At 41.2% G+C, this 25,397-nt stretch overlaps 1 protein-coding gene across 1 annotated transcript in view; it reads right to left on the bottom strand.

Moving 5' to 3' along the window:
- LOC139456728 (octapeptide-repeat protein T2-like) overlaps nucleotides 1-19,422 on the bottom strand; it is a 126,553-nt gene extending 107,131 nt beyond the window's left edge. The window contains exon 1 of the mRNA XM_071238388.1: nucleotides 19,275-19,422. Within this exon, the coding sequence (XP_071094489.1) occupies nucleotides 19,275-19,422 (148 nt within the window). The remainder of the gene's footprint in view (nucleotides 1-19,274) is intronic.
- Nucleotides 19,423-25,397: the final 5,975 nt, after the last annotated feature.

Genomic DNA, 25,397 nt, shown 5'->3' with positions numbered 1-25,397 from the left:
AATGATTCATTAAAAGGATTGTGCCGGAAATATTTATATGCTAGTAGGTCACAGACAAAACACAATTAGATGTGTCATATCATAGGACCACTTAGGGCGATGTGTATGGTTTTCTTCAGGACAAGGCTACATAGATATTAACGCCAACATATATATTTTAAAAAAAAAAGAAACGCAATAGGGATATGTGTGGCCATAAACGCAAACTTAGCGGACCAAGAAGTGTTACAATGAAGAGGTTTAAGGTTTTATAGTGTCAGTGACAATTTCCCGGATCAAGGACCATGGACATGCAAACCATTCGTCGGGAAATACGTACGATTCGGAAAAACGCACCCAGTGCATTAACAAAAGGGCTATGGCGCTGCACGTACTGCACGTGCAGCAGCACTATAAACGGTGTTAAAGTGCAGGGTTTCTGATTGTCTGGCAACTGCGTTAATCGAACAGTGACAGTTCAACATGCCAAGATTAACAGAAGTGGAAAGAAAGAACGTCATATGCCGCTTGCAGGCAGGGGAATCCCGATCAGCTGTAGCTGAGTTTTCAATGAAGCACACAGCACCATCAGAAGTCTATGGGATCGGTTTCAACAGCAAGGGATCGGTTTCAACACGTGATCGGCCAAGGTAGGGACGACCAAGAGTAGCCACCCCCGCCCAAGATCGCTACATCCGACTGGGGAACCTACGTGAAAGGACGACCCCAGCCACCTCAACCAGACGAAACCGTTTAAGAGCAGCAGGTCTACGAGCAAGACGTCCTGTTCGACGCGTCATATTGAGTCGACATCATCGTCAACAACGACTGCATTGGTGTCGTCAGCACAGAGTATGGCCTCCACTGCGATGGAGAGATGTTTGGTTCAGCGACGAATAAAGATTTCTCCTCCGTCGAGGGGATAAGGAGAACGTTACATCGGAAACTGCGTACAGAAAGTGGACAGGTTTGGTGGGGGTAGCGTTATGATGTGGGCGGTTATCGCTCATCATTGCAGGACATTTTTGGCCCATATCCAGGGCAGCCTTACAGCGCAACGATACATCAACGAATCTTTTCTACTACACGTCCTCCCAATTGCAGCCAACGGCAACGGTGTATACCAGCAGGACGACGCTTGACCGCATACAGCACACAGCACAAGAGCCTGTCTAGACAACAGCGTTGACGTTCTCCCCTGGCCCTCCAGATCCCCGGATTTGAACCCGATAGAGCACCTGTAGGATGAATTGGATAGACGGCTATGTCGACGTCAACCACAACCTCAGACGTTGCAGCAGTTGGCTTTTGCGTTGCAGTCTGAGTGGGCAACCATTCGAAAGGATGTAATTCGCACACTCGTCTCTTCCATGGGCAGGCCGCTATCGATTCCAACGGGGGACATGCGCGTTATTGATGGTAGCTGACCTTTACCTTGGATTTTTCCTATGTACTGATAGCTGAGATGACTACAATCACCAAGTGTTCTCTCCACAAAAAATTGGCTCAATACCTTATACGGTTCCTCGTATAAATGCATTTTCCCACCTCACACAAATCTGTCTTTGCGTTTCTCTTTTTGAAGAGTATATAAGGCACGGTTACAAAGGCTATACTGATTCTAGGACTATTGACAACATGATAATGAGTGAGTGACTATGATTTCAGGCCGCTTTTAGCACTGTTACAGCAATGCCACGCGGTGATAGCAGAAATAGGTTTCACATAAGCCGTGACGAGCAAACGCTTTAACCACCAGGCTATCTCCCCACCCTGACAGTCATATGTTACATTGGTTTATAGTGTATGTACAAAGAAATATCATAATAGTAATAAAATCCATCTGATTGACGAGTCGCCGACTTGTAAATACATCATGACGTCATAGTGTTTCATATAACGTCATCCGCTTGTGGCGTCATAGTTGACCCTGTTAACATTTTGAGATATCATACCGAACTCGCGGTCGTAGGCCTCATTTTGCCATACATACAAACTTCACCGAAAAAAAAAACCTCTTTACTTGTGAACACGTTATGATAAATTGGCTACAAATGTCACTAAGTCGGCTATGCTTGTCGTAAGAGGCGACTAACGGAATCGGGATGGTCAGGCTCGCTGACTTGATGCATGTCATCGTATCCCAATTGTGTGAATCGATGCTCATGATGTCAATCACTGGAATATCTTTTTCAGACTCGATTGTTTACAGACCGCCGTCACATAGTTGGATTATTGCCGATTGCGGCGTAAATCAACAAACCAACCAACCAGCGAGATGAACGATCGTGTACACCCCTTGAACGTCGTCTTGTGTACAAGTTAGTCTTTCTCCCAGACGCTAGAGAATAAATATATGAACGAATCCAACTCAAGTCTAGAATGATCTGGCGTGTCTAGATTGCCTAATCCTTTGAAAGTTAGCATTGTTCTGGACTCATCGTGGATTATATTTTGTGTTTTGTTGATATAGGTTTTAAAAAATATATATATTTCTAGGACTAAATGTTCGTCTAGTGTACAAGTCTATTCAACTCGTAGAAACCCGTACATCCTGCTAATTATATATGTATTTCCCAGTTACCACGCCCGCCCTGTGAGAGGTAGATCTTGTAATTAGTACCGCGTGCCAAATTGAAACAGTGTATCTTTTAGGCTAATTAGCTATTGATATATTGATGGGTAGGTTTGTTTCTTGGAGCTATGTTTGGGTTTGCAAACCTAGTTCATATTGTGGAGCATTTGTTGGTAAGCTAAATAAGAGTGAGTGAGTGAGTTTCAGTATTTCAGTTTTGGTCACGGTGTGTCCGCTTAACGTGTCAGGACATTCATACGCGGGACTACGGATGCGTTACTGCCATGCCAAGAATCATGGTTTCATCGAAACTGGGATTCGAACCCGAAACCACAATCTGACAGTGAAGAGACGCAACTCTGCACAGCAAATTGACCAGAATGGATAGGAAAATGGATGTAGGATTGGTCGACTTGACCATCAAATCTCGCTTAATTTGTGGGGTGAGCTTGGCTGATTTCCTCGTGCATATCACAGCTTGTAAGTTTAATATGCGAGGAGGCCCCGAGGTGATGCAGGTTTTAGGAGTTATAGTGCTGGCAAACCTATAAACGTAATCAGTGCGAACCGGGATCCGAATCATAGGTTTCTGGTAATATTAAGAGACGCAACTCAGCATAGTCAATTGCGGTGCCGAAGACGATTGGACCACTCGTCCCTACCCCTTCCCAACCATCGATTGGTAAACATGACTTGTGTAAACCAGAAACGTGGGTAAACATAGGTAAACACGGATAAACATGGGTAAAAGGTGATAATAACTGCTCCCGTGTTAAACGTACAACGCGTTAAAACTGAAATAACCAACGAATAAACCTCATGTGTATCATTCAAAATGTATATACTCTAAACTTCAATTATAATGCATATCATATTTTCTTGACGGTGAAACGGGTGCTCGTACTCTCACATAATCCTATTGCACGCTTTCTCAAGTTTATATTCAGAAATACACGAGGGAAGCAGCATTAACTACATCCATATATTGATAAGTCTATTATACACCATGCATCCATATATTTGCAGTGTTGTTCGCGACATCTTTTGTTGCCATAGCAACGAACTAAAGCAATGCGGTTATGACAACCTGCCCCCGTGGGAGGCTCCACGTATGTTGCATATTTGATTCCATAACCACTCAGAGTACATACTCGCAACACTTAGTAGCAGATTACCATTTAACGGTTAATCCGTAGATTTGTATTGGGTAAATACTTGATAGTACTGTTAAAATATATGCTGAAGTTGACAGTGCTGTTAATGTATTTGGATAGACCCTCCCTGATGACCTTATGTGCACGATAAGCCCATGCAGTTTTATGAAGCGTGCAGCACGTGAAGCTCGTGCACTACGAAAAACGACAACCAGCTCATGAACAATGTTTGCATCTTGGTTTCAAATTGGTTTGATATAACGGAGTGACAGTCGACACCATTATGTGAGTGAGTGAGTGAGTGAGTGAGTATGTTTTACGCCGCTTTTAGCAATATTCCAGCAATATCACGGCGGGGGACACCAGAAATGGGCTTCACACATTGTACCCATGTCGGGAATCGAACCCGGGTCTTCGGCGTGACGAGCGAACGCTTTAACCACTAGGCTACCCGACCGCCCCGACACCATTATGTACTGATTATTAGTGTAAAATATTTTTTAATTCCATTTAAGTTGATAAGTTCAATATAAAACCTATGATGGTTTCAAAACACAGTGGGTAACTATTCAGAAAAGGTATGTTGAAATTATGTAAATCTATAAATACTTTGCTTGTTTGTTTGTTTTTTCACGCCACACTCGGCAATATTCCAGCTATGCGACAGAAATAATCGAGTCTTGACCAGACACTCCGGTGATTGATATTGTGAGCAACGATCCACGGGACGTTGCTCTTCATAAAAATTACTGTATTTACAGGCTGCCGGAATAATGCCGTTTGCGGCGTTAAGAACAAAATGCGAGTTGGCCCAATGATATGAACCAACGATATTTAGACGAGTGGGCCCCTTTCATTATGGAAGGGTTTTGCTTTTATTGAATAGCAGACAACTTATCAACGAATGTCAATTTTATTTTTTTTTAAATCAACTGTCTTCAACCGACCGGCGCCCACTGTAGTTGTGTTTGGAGATGAGGGTCTCACATATGACTATGGATGCCCTGATGGATAGCACAATGGCAACTGTGTACTAGCCATCTACTTTAACGTACTGCGCGGGGAATTGCGTGTTAATGTCAAGTCTTGCTTTCAAGAACAACGTTTCATTTGGTACCCACAATGACCAGACAGTGTTTTAATAGCTCTGACACATGGAATGGAGTCTTGTCGGGTCTACCAGTCGGCGGACTTTTGTTCTCGTTGATTTGTTAAACAGTAATTACATTAATGGAGATTGTGTGACATGGTAAAGCTACACATATGACAATGGTCAGTCCCAATGACACATCGTTATATAGTTATGCGTACGTTATGCAGATCAAATATTTATCTGATGCCATTTTCAATACGGGAGACGGCGAGACGGCTTAGTGACTGGTCAGGCATATTTGCCTTAAACAAGTGACAGATGTATGACAGCGGTTCTGTTACAGTTATAAATCGTCCTAGTTGATGTAAATCACATCTATATACATATTCATGGTAAAATCTATTAGTTCATAAAACTCTAAACTGTAATATAGACAGCTCAAACAAAGACCCCAGTGGCAATGTGTTCGTATGTTCCGAAAACATCTTGATATAACTGAAATATTGAAAGCAGAGTTAAACCCAATTCATTAAGTTCCAAAAATGGAAACGTCAAAAAACTTCATTATATTTAAGTTAATTCAACACTTACATAGTTAACGATTGAAGTAAGTAAAGGAAATGACACAAGGGAAGCACTCCACTGTCAAAAGGCTGAACTCAAACATCTGCTACATTTTGTTAAAGCGAAAAGTGGATTCCCTGTCGTTCCAGCGGCCTAAACCTGTGACAAAAATGTCTCCGTTTCCGGTATCATGTCACTCATTCATCAAAGGTCAAACGGAGAGGACACCCCCTTCATACCCGTCTAAAAGATCTTTTAAATCCCATTCATCCGTTCGATCAATGACCCTTCCTTTTTATTACATCACCACTCTTCGGCCTTGACCTCAAGTAAAGGACCCCAGGCTCTTCTCCAAACAGCAGAGCCTGACACAAAGGGAGTGGGTTTTTAAATAGGGGGAGGTTACGGTACAGACACCCCGTCGGTGTCGGGAGCTTGTACAGAGCCCGCGAATTATTGGGATTTTATACTTGCCGTTCGGGGCCCGTTGATAACGAGGTCTGTCAATTGAAAGCCCGTATTTTGATATCGAAGGATGCTATTGATGAGCCTAGACTTATACCGCCTGGGGCTGTGGTAATTTTATGGGTACTTTCAAACACTGAGTGGTCAGTGGTGTGTAGAAAAGATTTTGATAGCGGAAAAACACATTTTATTTGAAGGGCAACAGTTGTCATTTGATACTTGCTGATATTGCAAATGACATTGTTATTGTATTATTACTGTTACTGCTTGTTTCGAGTACAAGGGTTTGATTGGTGTGAGCAACGAGTGTCATATCAGTGCAAGAATGTGTGTAAATAGTGCTGTTAAATCAAAGTCAAATATTTGGTTATCATTAACAAAGTTTATGCTTAATTTCGAATGTTTACTGTGTAAGCAATTCATGTAGAGACAATGAAAGTGTTTGAGGGTTGTACAATTATGAACAACGGTCAACCTAACAGCGTCAATCCCATTGACCAAAAAATGTGTTTAAAAGCAAAATCACGACAGCCTGTATATGCAGATTGTGTAACACCTAGTTTCTGAAAGGACATTTTGTTTTGTGCCCAAATCTCTTCATTTTCAATATGAACCTGCGTTAATCTAGACTTGCTTAACTGGTATAGACTTGACTAGAAGTCTTTCCATTATTTTCGTTTCAGGGTCTGTGACTAACATCAAGTCTCTAAAATGAACTTATCTTCCAGAAAAGAAAAACAGTTGTTAAATTATCTTAATAGAAATATAATAAAAAAGAGACACGAGACTCCCTTCATGACTGATACTGCAGTAATCTTGACTTGCCAAACATTATAGACTTGCATGGGCTGTATTGGATATATTTGTCTGTATGACAGGCTAGGACTGTGTGAGAGGCTAGTATTCACAGTGAGAGCAAAGTATAAAGGATACCCAAATGACGTTTTCCCTTTTAAACAGTAGTCTGTGTTTCCCCAGTGCGTACAGTCGCTTTAGAGGCGTCCATTGTGTCACTGTACCGACTTGTCAACGGAAGGCATATGTTGTGTGCTTCGCAATGCCCAACATTATGCTGTTTGCAATGTTGTTCTTATGTAGACACAGTTGCGTTACACATCTTGTTTTCAGTCTTTATGTTGTATACGTGCGCAACGCCTTCGCTTTGTAGACTATACAACGTCTGCCTTTTCAGCATACATTGCATACACATCCTCCTTATGTAATATATCGAATTCATATGTATGAATATTTTTCTTACAGATCTCTTATTTTGCAATACGCATTTTGTTGCTTTGATCGCCTTTCTTATGGATGTACAAAGGTCCATTCGTCCGTCGCCTATGTTGTATACATTTTCCTTCTTCTGTGGCATATGTTGTACACAGATCCATTCTTATGTGGCATATGGTGTACACAGATGTATTCTTATGTGGCATATGTTGTACACAGATGTATTGTTATGTGGCATATGTTGTACACAGATCCATTCTTATGTGGCATATGTTGTACACAGATCCATTCCTATGTGGCATATGTTGCATACAGATGTATTCTTATGTGGCATATGTTGTACACAGATGTATTCTTATGTGATATATGTTGTACACAGATGTATTCTTATGTGGCATATGTTGCATACATATGTATTCTTATGTGGCATATGTTGTACACAGATGTATTCTTATGTGGCATATGTTGCACGCAGATCCATTCTTATGTGGCATATGTTGCACGCAGGTGTATTCTTATGTGGCATATGTTGTACACAGATGTATTCTTATGTGGCATATGTTGCAAACAAATTCATTCTTATGTAGCAGACGTTGCCTTCAGATCCTTGTTTATGAAGCATATGTTGCTTACAGATCTATCCTTGTGTAGCATATGTGTCACACAGATTAATTAGTATGTAACATATGTTGGATACAGCTTCGTCGTTATTATGTTACTGTAACATTACTTTGCATACAAATCTTTACCTCGAGGCGTGATGTTAGGCTTCTTCAAACACCGATTCAGACTATACAGACTTCTGTGAAAACCGGTTTGTTTCATTTCAAGCTGTTTTCGCTATCAAATTTTAGTCAGCAGTGAACATGTAAGCTCCCAACACGAACGTCCAACCTGTTTACAACAAACTAGCAAGTCGAGATCCCATGTCATGTCTAACACACGTTGCCCTCAGAGCGCTAGAGGAAAGAGGATATTAAAAACCACTCCTAATGGCCCCCGGTCAGCAATGGTCAAGGAAAGGATTTAATATCGGAACCCAAGATCTTAATTAATACCTTGGCCCATATTCGACGTACATTATGCCTTCAAATTCCCCGTGTTAATAAGCGACAACTCAGTCAAAATACAACCCTTGAGATTCAAGCTTGTCATTTGATTGACGCGGGTCTTGGTCAATAGCAGGTCCTGTCTATAACATGCTACTTTGAAAAGGTTGTACATTGCGCCAATGTTAAGCTGAAGAAGGGCTATTAACAACCTGGGGATAAAGCTGACGCCTTCCATTTAGCTTCGCGCAATTAAAATGGAACAGAAATAACGAGACATTTATCGTAACATCTGTTTTACCGTCTTAGTATGTTTAATTGATATCCATTCTGTGTAAAAATAATTAAATCAATGGTATTTTTAAATTTTAGCAATAAATTACCAGAATGGTCGATAAATTTCATATTTGTAACTTTTGGAATATAATTAATTTCTATTTCAGCTATAATATTCACATGTGATAAGTTTCACGCTGACAACACTGTCTTGCTGCTATGCTACGGTTAAACAGACGAGTCTTGTTCTACCATTGAATTATAACACCACTGGCATTGTCCCACACATTCCACGAGCAAGACAACCATTGAGATGGGGTATAACGGCGATGTCAACTCGGTACATTGGTCGTGTATGGAGCTAGAGATCCCGTATCACCGCTGAACTCTATTTCACGGGCATCAGTAATCATCTATTTCATGCTGGTCAATTACAGTTAAGCCAACTGAGGCATACCTATAACTTGCGATACCCGAGTTAGATAAACCCAACCAATATCAATATATTCTGACTCGGTTCCATTATATTACTGACAATATCAGTATTACTGAAGTCATTTGTGTAACGCTACACAGCGTCCCGGTCGAGATCTCTGATCAGCTGACCTCACCTTTCTCAGACTTAGGTCATTCATGTGATAAACACAATATATCTCTGACCACTGTAGCGGACACAGGCTCTTCAACTGGTCAGCGGCCGGACCAAAGCTGACCAGGGAATTCTGGGAAATTGAGTATCAGCTGATTGAGTTGTCGCCGATATAAATAGGAAATGGAACGTCTCGCCTTCAAAGTCCCCAAAGATCAGTCGAGACAAAAGTAGGTCGCCATGCTCGGGGTCGTTTCTATATCTTCGGTCTCTTCTTCAATTGTTGTGATTAGAGTGATCAACATCATCATCATCATCATCCTCATCATTACTATGGCACTGGCGTTCATGGCTCGGGAGTTTAACGAATCTTGAAAGCTGGTGACTATTTTTCACATTCCCTACATTGATCATTTGTATTACCAGAACTACTGCAGACATCCACATGCTTGACATCAACGTCATCATTCATTGCCTCCTTCGACGTGACTGTGTTTGACAATATTATGACTGTCGTATATCTCTAATACTGACGTGGCTGTAATCAGGAGCCCCCAGAAGGAGTCTGATTGAAACCTCGCGGCGGTTATGAGACGGCGATGATGGTGATAAAGGATGGTGGTTGTAGTCGATGATGGTGGTAAAGGATTGTGGTTGAAGTCGGTGATAGTGATAAAGGATGGTGGTTGTAGTCGATGTTGGTGATAAAGGATGGTGGTTGAAGTCGGTGATAGTGATAAAGGATGGTGGTTGTAGTCGATGTTGGTGATAAAGGATGGTGGTTGAAGTCGGTGATAGTGATAAAGGATGGTGGTTGTAGTCAGTGATGGTGATAAAGGAGGGTGGTTGTAGTCAGTGATGGTGATAAAGGATGTTGGTTGTAGTCGATGATGGTGATAAAGGAGGGTGGTTGTGGTCGATGATGGTGATAAAAGATGTTGGTTGTAGTCAGTGATGGTGTTAAAGGGGGTGGTTGTAGTCAGTGATGGTGATAAAGGAGAGTGGTTGTAGTCGATGATGGTGATAAAGGTTGGTGGTTGTAGTCGATGATGGTGATAAATGAGGGTGGTTGTAGTCAATGATGGTGATAAAGGAGGGTGATTGTAGTCGGGGATGGTGATAAAGGTTGGTGGTTGTACTCGATGATGGTGATAAAGGATGATGGTTGTGGTCAATGATGGCGATAAAGGAGGGTGGCTGTAGTCGGGAATGGTGATAAAGGATGGTGGCTGTAGTCGATGATGTGATAAAGGATGGTGGCTGTAGTTGGTGACGGTAAAACAAGATGTGGTTGTACTCGGTGATGGCGAAAAAGGTCGTGGTTGTAGTCGCTGATGGTTGGAGATGATTATGATGTCAGTGAATGATGATGCTTTAGTTTCTCATCAATATTAAATGCGCTAATTGTCCTCTTTGGTAGTGTTGAGGATGTTAGTGTCGCAGTGAGGGATCGTGGCGGTGACGCGTAATGGTTGCGGTAATTACTGTAACCTTTGGCTTATTCACATATAACCCCAGACACTGATCCACGCGATGACAACGTATCAATACACGATCGTTCCATAATGCGCACAACTTAAATGTCTCTGACGCTTCTTTAAAAGTAAAAGTCGGGCGCAAAACATGAAAGTACATCGGCTACGTTCAATATCAACGTTGACACTTTGGCATTAGACTGCTGAGCAATGCCCTTACTAACAGGACCTGACGCTGTCATCACGGTTGTCTGCTACGTCTTGCTTTGATCAACGATAAATTAATACATGTGTATGTGTGGGTCATTCTTGAAATGCTTTAACACATTACACAGATCACCAGGGTAATGGACTGTCTGAGTCTAGGTGCTGAGAAACTAAACGTTTTGTCAGTCATGTCAAAGAGGAGATCTGAATGCACAATTTGCAAGCTTAGTTGGCGAATGAGAGCGTTTGGTTACACGACGAATTGAACAGATTTAAGTTATTTCGCAGCGTGCCAGCATAGAGTGGAAGGAAAGATCTCTTTGGTATCTGGATTCTAATCCACGATCATAGGGTCCTTGGGCGCCCAAGGGACGCAACTCTGCACAGCAAACAAATTATGCGTTTGAGAATTCCGTACAATGTATAATCTTAATATATTAATCTGAACGTCTGTCAACATCTTCATCGATTCATCGATTTGGACATATGTTAAACCATGTCGGGTCCCTGGTTGAATGGGATTCCTTACATTTAGGGTCGGTCGGGTAGCCAAGTGGTTAAAGCGTTCGCTCGTCACGCCGAAGACCCGGGTTCGATTCCCGACATGAGTACAATGTGTGAAGCCCATTTCTGGTGTCCCCGCCGTGATATTGCTGGAATGTTGCTAAAAGCGGCGTAAAACCATACTCACTCACTCGCCACGCAAGAGCCCGGGGTTCCCCACATAGGTACCATATCTGAAGCCCATTTCAGGTGTCCCCAGCCGTGATATTGCTGGAATATTGCTAAAAGCGGCGTAAAACCGTACTCACTCACTCACTCACTCACTCCTGGCACTTTATTGCTTGTAAGGAGACGAAATTGGATCGGGAGGTCAGATTCAGCGACGTAGCCGATGGCGTCTGACGATGCTCATGATATATTTACAACTGGTACATGTATATCCGGCCCAGACATGGTATTGACATTCTTCTTGGGCAAAGTTGGAATATAATATGGAATAGTTGGACTGTGGCGAAAACCAACCAAACAAAACATGTCTGTTTATCGCTTTGTTTCCATTCGTTCAACCCCACCAACTAAAGGTCACTGGTTTATACCTACTCAACATATGCGAGTCAGGTCGTTGATTCACGGTATTAATTGCCAATGTCCATATATGCATTCATTCACTTCAAGCCATGCATCCGTCAGATTTATTTAGATAAAGTGCATCAACACTTACTATAACGTGATACATGATTAATGGTAAGATAACAGATCAATAACATTTTATATACCTACGTCACGAAATATGCATTCATATCACGCAGTGTGGGTGTTTTTTCGTTACTCGCCGACAAAAATAAATCTGATTGCCTAATCTGTCCTACAGACACGACCATCAAAATAAGTGGAAATTCAACTCATACACTTTCTTTAATATTATTGTGAAAGTTGAAACACACCTTTTCATTAAATTGACTTTTCTAAAAATGATCTTCAATTCCGCCAACCCAAAATATTTCACTCCTTCCAATAATGATTGCTGGAATATGGAAGCGTATTAATGCCACAGTAAAAAAAGTATCGTCTACGTAGATGAAAGTATCATGACTGTGACACTAAAAGGCTTCCAAACTTGAAAGACAAAAACCCTCAACTCAGTTTATGCACGGACGCTATTCCAGACATTCTAGAGAAAGGTTAACAGTATCTTTACATGTATGGTGACCCGTGAAGATACGGAGTAGAATACGTCTTCAGCAACCCATGCTTGTCGCAACAGGCGACTATGCTTATCGTAAGAGGCGACTAACGGGATCGGGTGGTCAGGCTCGCTGACTTGGTTCATGCATGACATCGTATCCCATTTGCGTGGATCGCTGCTCATGATGTCAATCACTGGATTGTCTGGTCGAGACTCGATTATTTACAGACCTCCGTTTCATAGCTGGGATGGTGCAGCGTTAAACAACAAAACAACAACATTTACAGGTGTGGTCCAATAGATACTCTGTCAAACCTATCCGCACGATGTATCCACACGCATGATGTATGTTTGTGTCACGCATAATGCGTAGATTTAAAGCACAAACTGCCGGGCACATGAAAGAATAGTCCATGTTTGATGGTGACTGAAAATGAAAACAAAAATGTTTATTCAAAGATGATGTATTTGATACCAGTGTTTCGATGCCTGTTCTTCATCCTACTGACGTCTTGATAACGTTTGGTATTTTTTATTGCAAATCCAATTTTCATGCATATATTTTTTGTTGGCCGGTAGTGCTCAACATTTCCACGTCCACAATCGTTATTACAAAGGCTATGTTTGTGTCAAACTGCTAGAATGAAACATGGTACATACCCCATGAAGTTCATTCTATTTAGGTAGAGAAATATGACGAGATTAATCAAAATTGTCTGGCGTTTAATTTCCCCGAACCGGAGTCTCCACTGGGTTATAAACACTAGGATTTACCGTTACACGTTCGAACCCCTGCAGCGATTCCGGGTTCGTGGGTTTGCTTGTTGTTGTTTTTATTAGCTCCGCACTAAGAAATATTCCAGCTATATGAGTCGGCCTAAAAATTCGAATCCGAACCAGACAATCCAGTGACTGATATTGTTGGCAACGATCCACGCCGACGGAGTACGACGATCCGACAACGTGGGACGTTGCTCTTAATAGTGAGTGAGTGAGTGAGAGAGACACGGCTTTGCAGAGTGGTTCAACCAAATCAGAATGAGTGAGGAAAGACGTTTACCACTTTGAGGAAAACCCAGCCCAACATTTTGTTATTTTAAAATTACGTATAACTTGCCTGGTAATATATAATTCATTGAAAGGAGCCCCGACAATATTTTCAAATATTTAAAGAATTCTAGTTTGGCCTAACTATGGTAGATGTGTATGGGATGTTTTGGTTATATTTGGTTTTGTTTAAATGTCTGTATGAGTGTTTTAAGATATTCATGTTAATGTTGGTGGTGCCAATATACCAAGGATTATTAAACGGGCGAGATTGGATTCGAACCGACGATCAGCCAATCTTGGCATCAAAGGGACGCAACATCTGCATTTTCGAGAATCGAGAATCGAACAAGTTGCGATATGACATGCACGGGTTGCAGAGCATTGTACAGCGGAACAGATCAAGCATCAGTGAGTTTATTAATCATACATCCTATAAATTAATCCTTATTTGTATCCAATCTATTCTCCAAGTTAGCTTAGGATATCTTTGTTGTTGATTATATATAGTTCCCTCTGTAATGACGAACAAAAGAGCTCATAAAAGGCAATTGGGTCGATAGACAGTAATTTTCACACTCCGAAAACCACAAATATCCTTGTACTCAATAGAAACATACTCGTTCTTCCGCGGTAGTAAAAATAGATAAATCTTGACATCTCATGTGCTCTGTTGGGAAAGAAGACAATGGTCATGTTCTAACCATAAATATTAATGTTGATTGTAGTAACATACACCTATAGCGTACTACTCCTCCACGGCTGTCGACACAATATGTCGTATTTATTCGTTGACTGGAATATTTACACGCCATGTGATTGCAATGCGAGAGGCACTGAAATGGATGACAATCAATAGCGCAGGCTGAAATCTAGTCTGACTGATATAAGTGTTGTTAATTTCACAACAACAAGAAATTGATCACCACCAGAGCAATCTTGTTCCTAGGGAAAAAAGATGTAATCGTCACACCCTTTGTTTCATGCTGATTTCATGATAGCCCATTCATTCAATCATTGTTTGCATGGGGTAACGTGATGTATATTTCAAAAGAAAAGCGCATATATTAGACAGCGATTGCAATCAGAGAGACGGTGTTGACATATAATAGTAGTTCTTTACGTCAATCAAAGCCACAGAAAAGTACCCGGATCAATACTGGACCAGACGTCTCCCCTGAAATTAACAGCTCGCCTTTTCTGACAAATGACTAGCAATGCTAACACAATTAATCGTTGATCGATACCATTTATCGATTGCGTGATTGATTCGATTTTCTGGGCTATACGAACTGGCATAACCTCATTGCCCTACCCAAGGTCCGGAGTAATATGACCTGTGTATAGTAATGAACATGACGCTTGTTGCAATCTACAATTGACTTTTCAGCTTAGCGTGAGAACGGGTTCACTCGGGTGGTGGCTAAAGATAGAAATTATAGCAATACTACAATAACGATTTCAGTTTCGATAAAAAGGGGTAAAGGATGTACGCTCTGCTGCAGCAGTTGAAACAATCCCCGGAGCGATACATTCTTGTTAATGCACATCTAATCTTAGTAACAGAGCTAGAATTTCGTCAAAAACAACTAACATTAACCCTCAAGTTTAGTGATAAAAACACGAAGCATGCAATTTGCACGGCATTACCTCCGTCTCATCGCAACTCAGACTATACTTCTTATTCGCCAACGGATAAATTCAGGAAGCATTTTCCTCCGGGGCATAGGCCAGGATAGTCATGACAATGAGAAAATTGTTGAGTATCATTGTGGCAAGATGATTCAAGGAGAAACAATTTTGTTTTGTTATATACGAATCTCTTTGTGAAGGTCAGCACAACGCGATACTTGAACGGTTAAAGGTACAACGTAATCAGAGAAGGGTTGGTTACTGTTAACATATACATGGTGCATTGTAACGGCAGGATACGTTGCGAGAGTCATAAAAACACCTTCAGGGTTAAGAGCAGGGCTTAAATAACCGCTTGCCCGTTTACCGGTAGAAGTAATAATTCAAGCGGACCAGCAATTATTCAAGGTTACTTATCTGCATGTCTAGCAATATATATTTTAACTCATTCAAATAATAAAATTTTTTTGGACCTATCGGAATTATAAATTTAATATGTACATCAACTTCTGTTACTTCTGATGACCATTCGAATTACAAAGTGTAAAATGTGTCAACATTGATGTGAATAGATTATTCTTCATCACATATACTAAAATATCTTTTTCTAAATTGTTGAAATGTTGTTTTATTGTTGAATAGTGTTGTATATGTCGGGATAGCAACGACGAGTCTCTAATCAAAGTGTCTGGTTATATATCTGAGCTATTTCGAGCTCTGCTTTCGGAAGCTGGCAGAAACCAACAGAGTACCTGGAACTTCTGTTTGAAAATACACATCCCCCTCCTCTGTCTTAAATAGACTTGGTGCAGTTGAATACATGATTGATGTACCTGTTCCCAGCAAATCTAACACCGTATCGGTGACATTTACATCTCAGCTGCAGCCGGGGATGATTCACCCGCATCTTTTAGTCTCTTTGATTTCCTCTTTACATTTCCTTGATTGTTGTTGTTAAGCAAGTTTAAGATAAATTATGAAACTGCATCACATGCACGTGATAAGATATTGATTTTTAAACAGGATCAGTATTTACTGGGTTGAACGAGTTTACGTGATGTACTACCAGCAGCAGCATCAGTCTTTGAGAATATACCACTTCGGTAAAAAAAACAAGAAACATAATCAGAGCGAACTAGTATTAGAACCCACTACCATAGGTTCCTGACGTGCCCAAGGGACGTAACTCTGCACAGTGAATTGCGGCGCCTTAGACGACTCGGCCGCCCGTGCCCTCTGTTTTAAAAGAGAAATACTGAGGTTAAGATATACTTCAGCTGAGTAAAATACAGACAACTAATTATACTGGAAATACAATGATACGTTCTAATAATAATTCAACGTAACAATTAAATTGGCCGCTTGCGTACAAGCGTGTTACACTAAAATTTCTACAACTACGACCGTCCCTGCTGTCCACGATACGAGGAAGGTGAGTCACAACGCCTTCGCATGTGTGAGACCCTATGATTACACGGACAGATGGACGCGCAGTTTCACTGCCTGAAACATCACTGCGTAAAGCACGTTGGATTTACGATCTGTCGCGCGCTGGTGTTAGGGGCCAACGTAACGTGTTACTGGGTCGTTACGACCTCTGAGTGATGGGAGTCCTTTATGGGTCAGAGATGTGAACAGGGAAACCGTTTTAGTTTCACGACGTCTCCACAGCGAGCAGGTTTAGGGGTCCTCGCTTGACATAACACTGACAGCATACAAGGCACATCTGAGATCAAGTTTACGAACAGGATAAGGTGACTTTTCTTGGTTTAGAGGTTACCCGTTAATGAACGCATGCGGATCTTATTTAATGCGATAGGGGTCTTGTTTCCCGTCTATGTCAAATGTCAGGGTGTTTTCACTGAAGAGGAAAATTATATGGCAGGGTTTCTTATACGTACTTAGCTCAATGGGTGCATCTGACTTAAAGGTGTATCCAGCTTAACTGGTGTCTAATTTGAGGCATCCGACACAAGAGTATTTCACTTGCGGATGTGTGTCACTAATCTGCGAATCTCACTCAAGGCGTATCTCGCTTCTTACATAAGGTTATGCTACACTAAGGGCGCTTATCATTTGATTATGAATATCAGTCAAAGATTTATCTCACTTCATGGTACATTTATATTTAAGTGAATTTCTCACAGAAGAGTGTACCTAACTTAAGAGCGTATATCACGTTTAAGAGATGCTATATTTGGGATAACACTTTCTTAGTAAAGTACAGATTCTAGTACTTGTGTTCCGTCCGGGATTCGAACCTGCCAGAGTGAGGCACCTAATCGCCAGCACACAAAGTCAGCGATCTAACCCACTCAGCCACCGACGCTTCCACAAAAATGAAAGTCCGACAACTGGTTGTCTAGATCACGTACTTTGAGTACCCCCCTGACAAGGGGTAATATGGAAATATTGATATGGACGGGTCGTGTAGCGTATTTTGGACAGTTGATTGTTTATAAGCCTCTTCTTTGAAATGGCTTGGGATGCGTATAGGGCGAGGGAGGTTGTTTAGTGGTTAGTCGCACCAATGACCCAGGTTCGATTCACGACATATATACCACGTGTTAAGCCCAGTCTTGGTGCCACCCCCATGATGTTGATAGAGTATACAAAGCGGCGTAAAACACAACTCACTCACACATGTGGGTAATCCTGGGTAACACAATGGTGATTATGTTACCTCGTGTTACAGCGTACTTCCTGTGAGTGAGAGACGTGGTGTATTCTTTGGATATTCGTTTCCACGAGGAGGAGAAAAACTGTCTCCGTATGAACGAACAATGAGATGATTGTCTGTGTGAGATAGCTTGAAGTAAGTGTTTGACGTAAGGAGTTAACTTAATTCTGAAAAGTATGTTTTACGAAATCCAATTAGGTTAAAAATTAGAACATCAGCGCAGTTGATCAGCTTTGAGAAATCAAGGTCACTCAGCTTTGGACAGGCGTTGAGAAGATGTCTCTTTGAAACTGTCGTGATAGGTATACTCCGGGTTGAACACCCGAGCACAACTACATCATAATCCGCAAGGACTTGTCATGTCAGATTTGTAACACTACGATAGAATGTACATAGAGAAACTAAGCTACACATTCACATGCAGTGAATAGGCCACTAGTAAGAGAGGTTGCTCAACAGCTCTTCACCGTAAGTAACCTTCTGGCAAGTTCCTTTGGAATTAAACTTTGCGGATCTAATGTGACAAATCCAGTACTGTTTATCACAACTTACGCCTATCCTAACGATTACCTCACACCAACTATACAAACAACAGTACACAATATAACACACGAAATTTACAATACCCAATTGTTGCCCTCCTCCTAAACAGCAACGGTGTTCAAATTTATTTGAGATAATTGTCGAGTTCACCACATGCCTGGCGATCCGTGCTCAGGAGGACAATAAGGTTGCGACAGTTGATGTAATAGCCAATAATCCATTACATTTAATGTACACACCCATTACGAAAGTAATTGGTTCATGAGGGAGCTGTCTCCTGATTGTAAGACTGCCCTCGGGGCAAGATTGTCCAAGCTTATTTATGTATGTGTCTGTAGACACGCAGGTTAGGGCAAAGCTATGTCATTATTACGTTTTCAGCTTAAATATAACGATACGAAATACAGCACGTACTTCTGTTCTCTGAACACCCGAAGGACGAATGACTGAGGACGGACTGAAGGATGGACGGATGGATGTAAGGTTCGTGGAAGGACGAACGAGTGAAAGATAGATTGAAGAAAAATGAATGACAGGAGGAAGGATTATGGAAGGATTGAAGGAAGGATAGATGATGCAGGGATTAATGATATGAAGAAGGATGTGGAAGATCGGATGCAATGACACAGGATGATGGAAAGATGGATGATATCAAGAAGGATGGATGATGGTGCAAGGATAGATGATATGTAGAAGGATGATGCAGGAATGGATGGTATGAAGACACATTATGCAAGGATGGATGGCATAAAGAAGGATCAATGCAACGACGGATGGTATGAAGAAGAAGAAAATGAGGCAAGGATGGATGATATGAAGAAGAAGGATGATTCAACGATGAATGTCCTTCTTCTTCATATCATTCGCCGTTCCCTCATCCTTCTTCCTCATATTCATATCATCCATCCTTCCCTCATCCTTCTTGATATCATCCACCCTTGCCTCATCATTCTTCCTCAAATCATCCATCCTTGTCTCATTTTTTTTCATCATTTTCATCATTTTCATCATTCACCGTTGGCTCACCCTTCTTCATATCGTCCATCGTTGCCACATCCTTCTTCGTGGTCATGTAATCTATCTTTGCCTCATCCTTTTTCCTCACATCATCCACGCTTGCCTCATCCTCCTTCTTCATATCATTCATCGTTTCCTCATCCTTCTTCTTCTTCATATCATTGCCTCATCCTTCTTCTTCATATCTTCCATCGTTGCCACATCCTTCTTCTTCATATCATATATGAAGAAGAAGGATGTGGCAATGATGGATGATATGAAGAAAAAGGATGAGGCAAAGATAGATTACATGACCACGAAGTAGGGTGACAGAAGTATGATGCAAGGATGGATTATGTTAGAAGGAAAAAAAGAGTGACCTCAGTGGTTGGAGGATAGAAGGATGCATGCTGAATGATGGAGGGATGGTTGGTGAATATTGAAAGGATGGAAGAGGGTGGTTCAATACTCATGATTGAATTAAGGGTGGATGGTGGAAGGATGAATATTAGGCATTAGTGAAGAGTACTACTCGCAAGCGATGAATGAATGTATCAATGAACTTATGTCTGTTGTTTGAATACTAAACCAATCAATAATTCATGCATCTAAAGTAAGACAAACCAGACTACAATGGCTCTAGCTGCCATGTCTGTGCGTTTGTAAAACTGACATACCAATAAAACAGAACACTAAATACGTTGTTGCAAAAATTGATTGTGCTCCATTACAATGTCGTCCATTTCTCGAAAACCAGAAATTCATAATTTACATGTACAATTCCTCTTCGTTTGTTCTGACTGCAAGCGTCGAACTCGGCTAAACTGTCCGCTAGACAATAGATAATATACATGCGATCAAATGATATGTTTCTACATTAACGTTGACTATGATTTGTGGTTGTGCACCAGCGAGACGACTCCATTTCTCCACCTGCCTACTCATTGTCTCTGCAAAAGACAAAACACTGTTATCAAAAAATGGTCCTAGAAATATTGACACCCATAACGCTGGTGACGTTGGGAAGCTTGCCCGCTGTGCTGTTATTATGGCGAGTTGTTTAACATCAATTTACGGCAGTGATTATGAAACACTCTCGTGTCCCCGGAGGCTAGCATTGCTCGCACGAGATTGGAGGATGGGGATAGGATAGCCACGACAAGGGCTCTATATGTTTACAATCCAGCCCTGATTGAGGGTTGGAAGAGAGCTTGGTCTCATTTCGGAATGAAATGGAGAAATAGTGCTTGTTTTCCTTTGTTGTATATATGGAACATACAATATAAAAGTCGAGTTAATAACTCTTGTTCGGTTTCGGAGGTCAAAGTGTATTGTTTTACACCAACTTTGGGATAAACGATTTTGAATAGTCCTGTTTCATGTTTTGTGTTATTTGTGTGTTGTTTTGTCGTTTTACGCGGCAATATTCCAGCCATATGGCGGCGACATGTGTCAGCCAAACCATTGGTTGATGTCTTGATTAATGGCCACCATCGCCAGGGTACGATAACACACAATCAGCCAGGCCAAAGAATCCGATGCCAACTTCAGTTGGCCCTCTCTGACAGACATGATGTACTTGGGACCCGTTGAAAGTCTCCCGTACTGGTGGGTGCGAACGCCAGGCAGGGTAACAACAAGTACCATGTTTTAACGTCTTTTGGTATGAAGAGGCCAGTGGATCGAACCTCAGACCTTCCGGTCTCCAGGCAGATGCGCTATCCACTAGAACAGCTTCTGTTACGTGTGATGTAGGTGTTTGATCTGTGAACACTCAGATAATGTGAATCTCTTCGTGGTCCTGACTTTAAATATCTGCGTGGAAGTTATCCCTATAATATCGACCTTTTAGTATCACTAAGACATCAGTATATTTGTAAGGAATTAACATTTGAAAACGTAGCTGATATGGACGTTGGAAAATCCTTAAGGTATTAGCGCGAGTGAGTCAGTTGGTTTAATGTCGATTTTAACAGTATTCTAGTTATATCACGGCGTGTCAGCTTAATGTGGGAGGAAAGCCCGAAGTGATGGAGGTCTCAGACGTTTACCACTTTGGTAAAACCCAAGAGCACGGGTATGGTGCTGACAAACCTAGAAACAGTATCGAACCGGGATTCGAACCCACAATCATAGGTTTCTGGCGTGCCCAAGGGACGCAACTCTGCACAGCGAATCGCGGCATTGACATTGTAAATTTTGATATAAATGGTTTTAAGTTTTCAATCTCTCAATGATATTGACTTTTAAATATTTAAATAGTATTGACACTTTAGCGAGCTGAAGCATATAAATTCGTGCCTGACTGTCGATTTTGTTGATTGACGGTGCATAATGTTAAAACTTTTTCTGTATTATAATTGAATTAAATCAGATTACAAAGTAAGGGGTTGTAGCTCGATAGATGCACGATTACCTGGTTTATAGAGTTGACGCGTTGATCATTGATCATGTGACACTGAAATGAAGTCAGTTAAGAATCGTACGGTGGAATCAGCTTTTAGTGGAGATGCATTGTGATTATGGAACTGTTTGTGTTTTGTGGTTTTCTCATGTTTGTATACGTTCATAGTCCTGTCAGCGTCATACTTCCGACTGCTTGATGGCACACCACTCTTACTCCATCCATGTTGACGTCTGTGTCACTTGTGAGCGAGACGCCCGAAAGCCGCCACTTCACAAGGCTCACTGCAGTGTAAAATATGTATGTTGTGATTTGTATTTTGATCACTTAAACCTGTCGTCCATTTAAACGACCGATATCAGCATATATCCTGCGAACCATGCGGCTCTGGAATTGTTCGGAATAACGAGAGTTTCACTCAAAATATGTAAACGGCCACATCTACAATGTGTAGGTTTAATTTGTATCTGTTCTCTTACATCAATTATAGTGCTATTGTCATTTTCAAGGTCATTGTATGGTCATGTTATTGTCAAGGTCACTGTATGCTTTTTATTTCAAGATCATTATATTGTCATGTTATTGCCAAAGTCACTGTATAGTTATGTTCAAGGTCATTATATAGTCATGTTATTGTCAAGGTCACAGTATGGTTATTATCTTCAAGGCCGTTGTATTGTTATGTTATCGCCAAGGACACTGTATGCTTGTTATTTTCAGGGTTACTGAATACTCATGTTATTGTCAAGGTCACTGTATAGTTGTTATTTTCAAGGTCATTATATGGTCATGTTATTGTCATGGTCATTGTATGGTTGTTATTTTCAAGGTCATTGTATAGTCATGTTATTGTCAAGGTCACTGTATGGTTATATTAATTCAAGGTCACAGAGAACATATCAACATTCCTTTCCACACACAGCATGTTCATTTCAAGGGGAAATTGATGTAAACTGCCGGGCAAAATTAAGTATACCAATATTTGATGGTGGCTGACAATTAAAGAAATTATCATTCAATGGAGATGCATATGGTAAGGTATCATAGGCGATATTGGACCTTAGGTTTGCAGTTTTTCGGCGACCGTTTTCAGTCTAGCAAAGTTTTGATAGGCTCAGATGCAAAGGCAAGACAATGACACATCACCGTAACGATGCAATGACAAAGAATAAAAGTATCAGACTGATGAACTGTGTTCCCATAATTCCAGTTTGTGTTTGATGTTGTTGACTTGTTGGGCATCTTGGTCAGGTCAGTCAGTCAGATGATCTCTACTTGTAACTGTTGGGGTGTTTAATATTTCCCAAGTGTGGTTCGCCCCTTTCTGTATACGTTTCTCTCCGAAGAATAGCTAACGGCACTTACACAACACCGCCCACGGGGGAGCTGTCCATCAGACGTATACCTCGGAGACAATACCACAGTCACCACGACTGGCCACTGTGTGACTATTTGTTGAAGACGTTTTAGTTGGTTATTGTTGGAGTGTTTTCAGCGTGGCTGTATACATGTCTGTTGGTGTGAGGGGGTGGGCGTGGATGGGGGGGAGGGAGGGAGCCATCATGACTATTTGTGGATAGATGAGAAAGCGTTTGGGGGTCGGTGTGTGTGTGGGGTGGGGGTGGGGGTGGGGTATGGATGAGTGTGGATGTGTGTGTGTGGGTGGGTGGGGGGTATGGATGGGGGTGGTTGTTTGTAGATGTTAATGTAGGTGTATGTTGATGTGTGTGGGTCGGCGAGTCGATGTGAACGCATGTGTGTAAAAGTATGCGAAGTGAGTTCCTGTGTGGATGAGCTTAAATGTGAGTGGAAGTGTGCGGATGTGAGTGGAAGTGTGCAGATGTGAGTGGAAGTGTGTGTATGTGTGCGTATATGAGTGGATGTAGGCGAAAGTTAGTTTGTGGATGTGTGTGGATGGGCGTAAATAGCAGTACAGCTGTGTCCCTACGTTGCCTCGGTCACCTTAATCACTCACCCTAAACAACACTCCCCATCATCTACACATCACACAATGCATACATGCAAATATATGCAAATGAGAGCACTGTGCATATCGTATTTTGTTCATTCGTGAAGAAGCTTACACTATTGTTATTCATATTTCAACCGTTCTGTCCCAAAGGAAGTTGTTCTGGATGCCAGATATATGTTACAGGGTTGCCGTTGGGCGCTGTATGCTTCATTAGATAATAATGTGATATACTTTACGCCCCAGTGAAGTTAAGGTCGAATGTAATTCGCTTAGTACCGTCTCTCTCTCTCTCAGTCCGCTGCTTGTCCGAAACTAAACGAAATTGGTTTACATGACTAAATCTCTCTTATGAATTAAACATTATAAGACACCTGCATATATATTATATACACTTTCCTACATATTGGGATCGGTTGGGTAGCATGGTGGCTAACGCGTTCGCTCGTCACGCCGATGACCCAGATTCGATTCCCAACATGGGTACAATGTGTGAAACCCATATTTGGAATCGTGATATTGCTGGAATACTGCTGAAACCGCCTTAAAACCATACCCACTCACCTGCATATCGTTACTGATATACATGCCTGTATGTACGTGTGTTGACAACGTCAATTAATCGTGTGACGTGTCGACCAAATCACCTCAGTTCTAAAATAATATGTGGGCTGGAATTATTAGTATTATTATAAAAGAACATATATTAATGAGTGAGTTGAGTTTTGCGCCGCTATTCGAAATATTTACCAATCACGTCCATAAATGGGCTTCCACATTGCGCCCATGTGACGAAAACATTCGTCTATTAATGAAACATGGTGGGTGTGTTCTGCTACATCAATACACACATACAGAGTATCTCTTAGTCTGTCTTACAGACCCTGATACAAATATATATCAAATACAGCCCATGCAAGTCTGAAATATAATGTCTGGCAGGTCTAGATTACTGCAGTATCTGAAAATGAAGAGAGTCACTGGGCTCCCTTTTATTATATTTTTATTAAGGTAACTGAACAACTGTTTTTTTCTGTACGATATGTTCATTTCAGAGACAAGATGTTAGTCTAAGTATCTCTCATCGGAAGGCTTTCGTCTGGATTTATATGAACCATATTGACCCAGGATCTTAAATTTCAGTCTCCTATGAACTCTGGCTGCGTTGTTGTCAGTTTGTACCCATGCGACATATGAAATAAAGCTTTATGGTTTAACACACAACATCGATATTGGTGTGTCCCCGCAGGGGATCATTTATGCATGTAAAAGTTCAATGTTGCATGGTCAATGTATTCATTCTCTTTGTGTCAATCTTCTCTTCATCAGGAAAAGATTCGGCACAACGCCCGCCTTGCCCATTGAACCGAACACCACTGAAGCAGGACTATTTAAACCTGACCCAGTTTAAACACAAAGTAAATTATGTATTATGAATGAAAATGAAGTGCTGAACGTTTGTGTTAAATGGACAGATGATAATGATCATCATTAATATTATTTGACAAAATAGTGAAAGTACTAATTGTCAACATAACATTGTTCACTGATGATTTGCATCATAAATCAGCAATCAGATGTTCACAGTACTACAGAGATCACTATACATATGACAATGAGGCCTAAGTTCCAAACGCCGGCGGGCATTCGTAACAAAGAAAATCAGTCCACATGTTCATTCTGTGTGAAGTTCAAGCATCATCTGGCTATACATATGGTCATGGGAAATCGATGGGAACTACCATTTTATAGTAGTCTGACGTCCCTGCCTCCATATGTC

This window comes from Haliotis cracherodii, unplaced genomic scaffold (assembly GCF_022045235.1).
Source record: "Haliotis cracherodii isolate W230 unplaced genomic scaffold, xgHalCrac1.p SCAF_1, whole genome shotgun sequence".
In the NCBI taxonomy this organism is placed as follows: Eukaryota; Metazoa; Mollusca; class Gastropoda; order Lepetellida; family Haliotidae; genus Haliotis; species Haliotis cracherodii.
The sequence above is the reverse complement of the archived record's forward strand: the minus strand, read 5'-3'. Positions and strand labels throughout refer to the sequence as shown.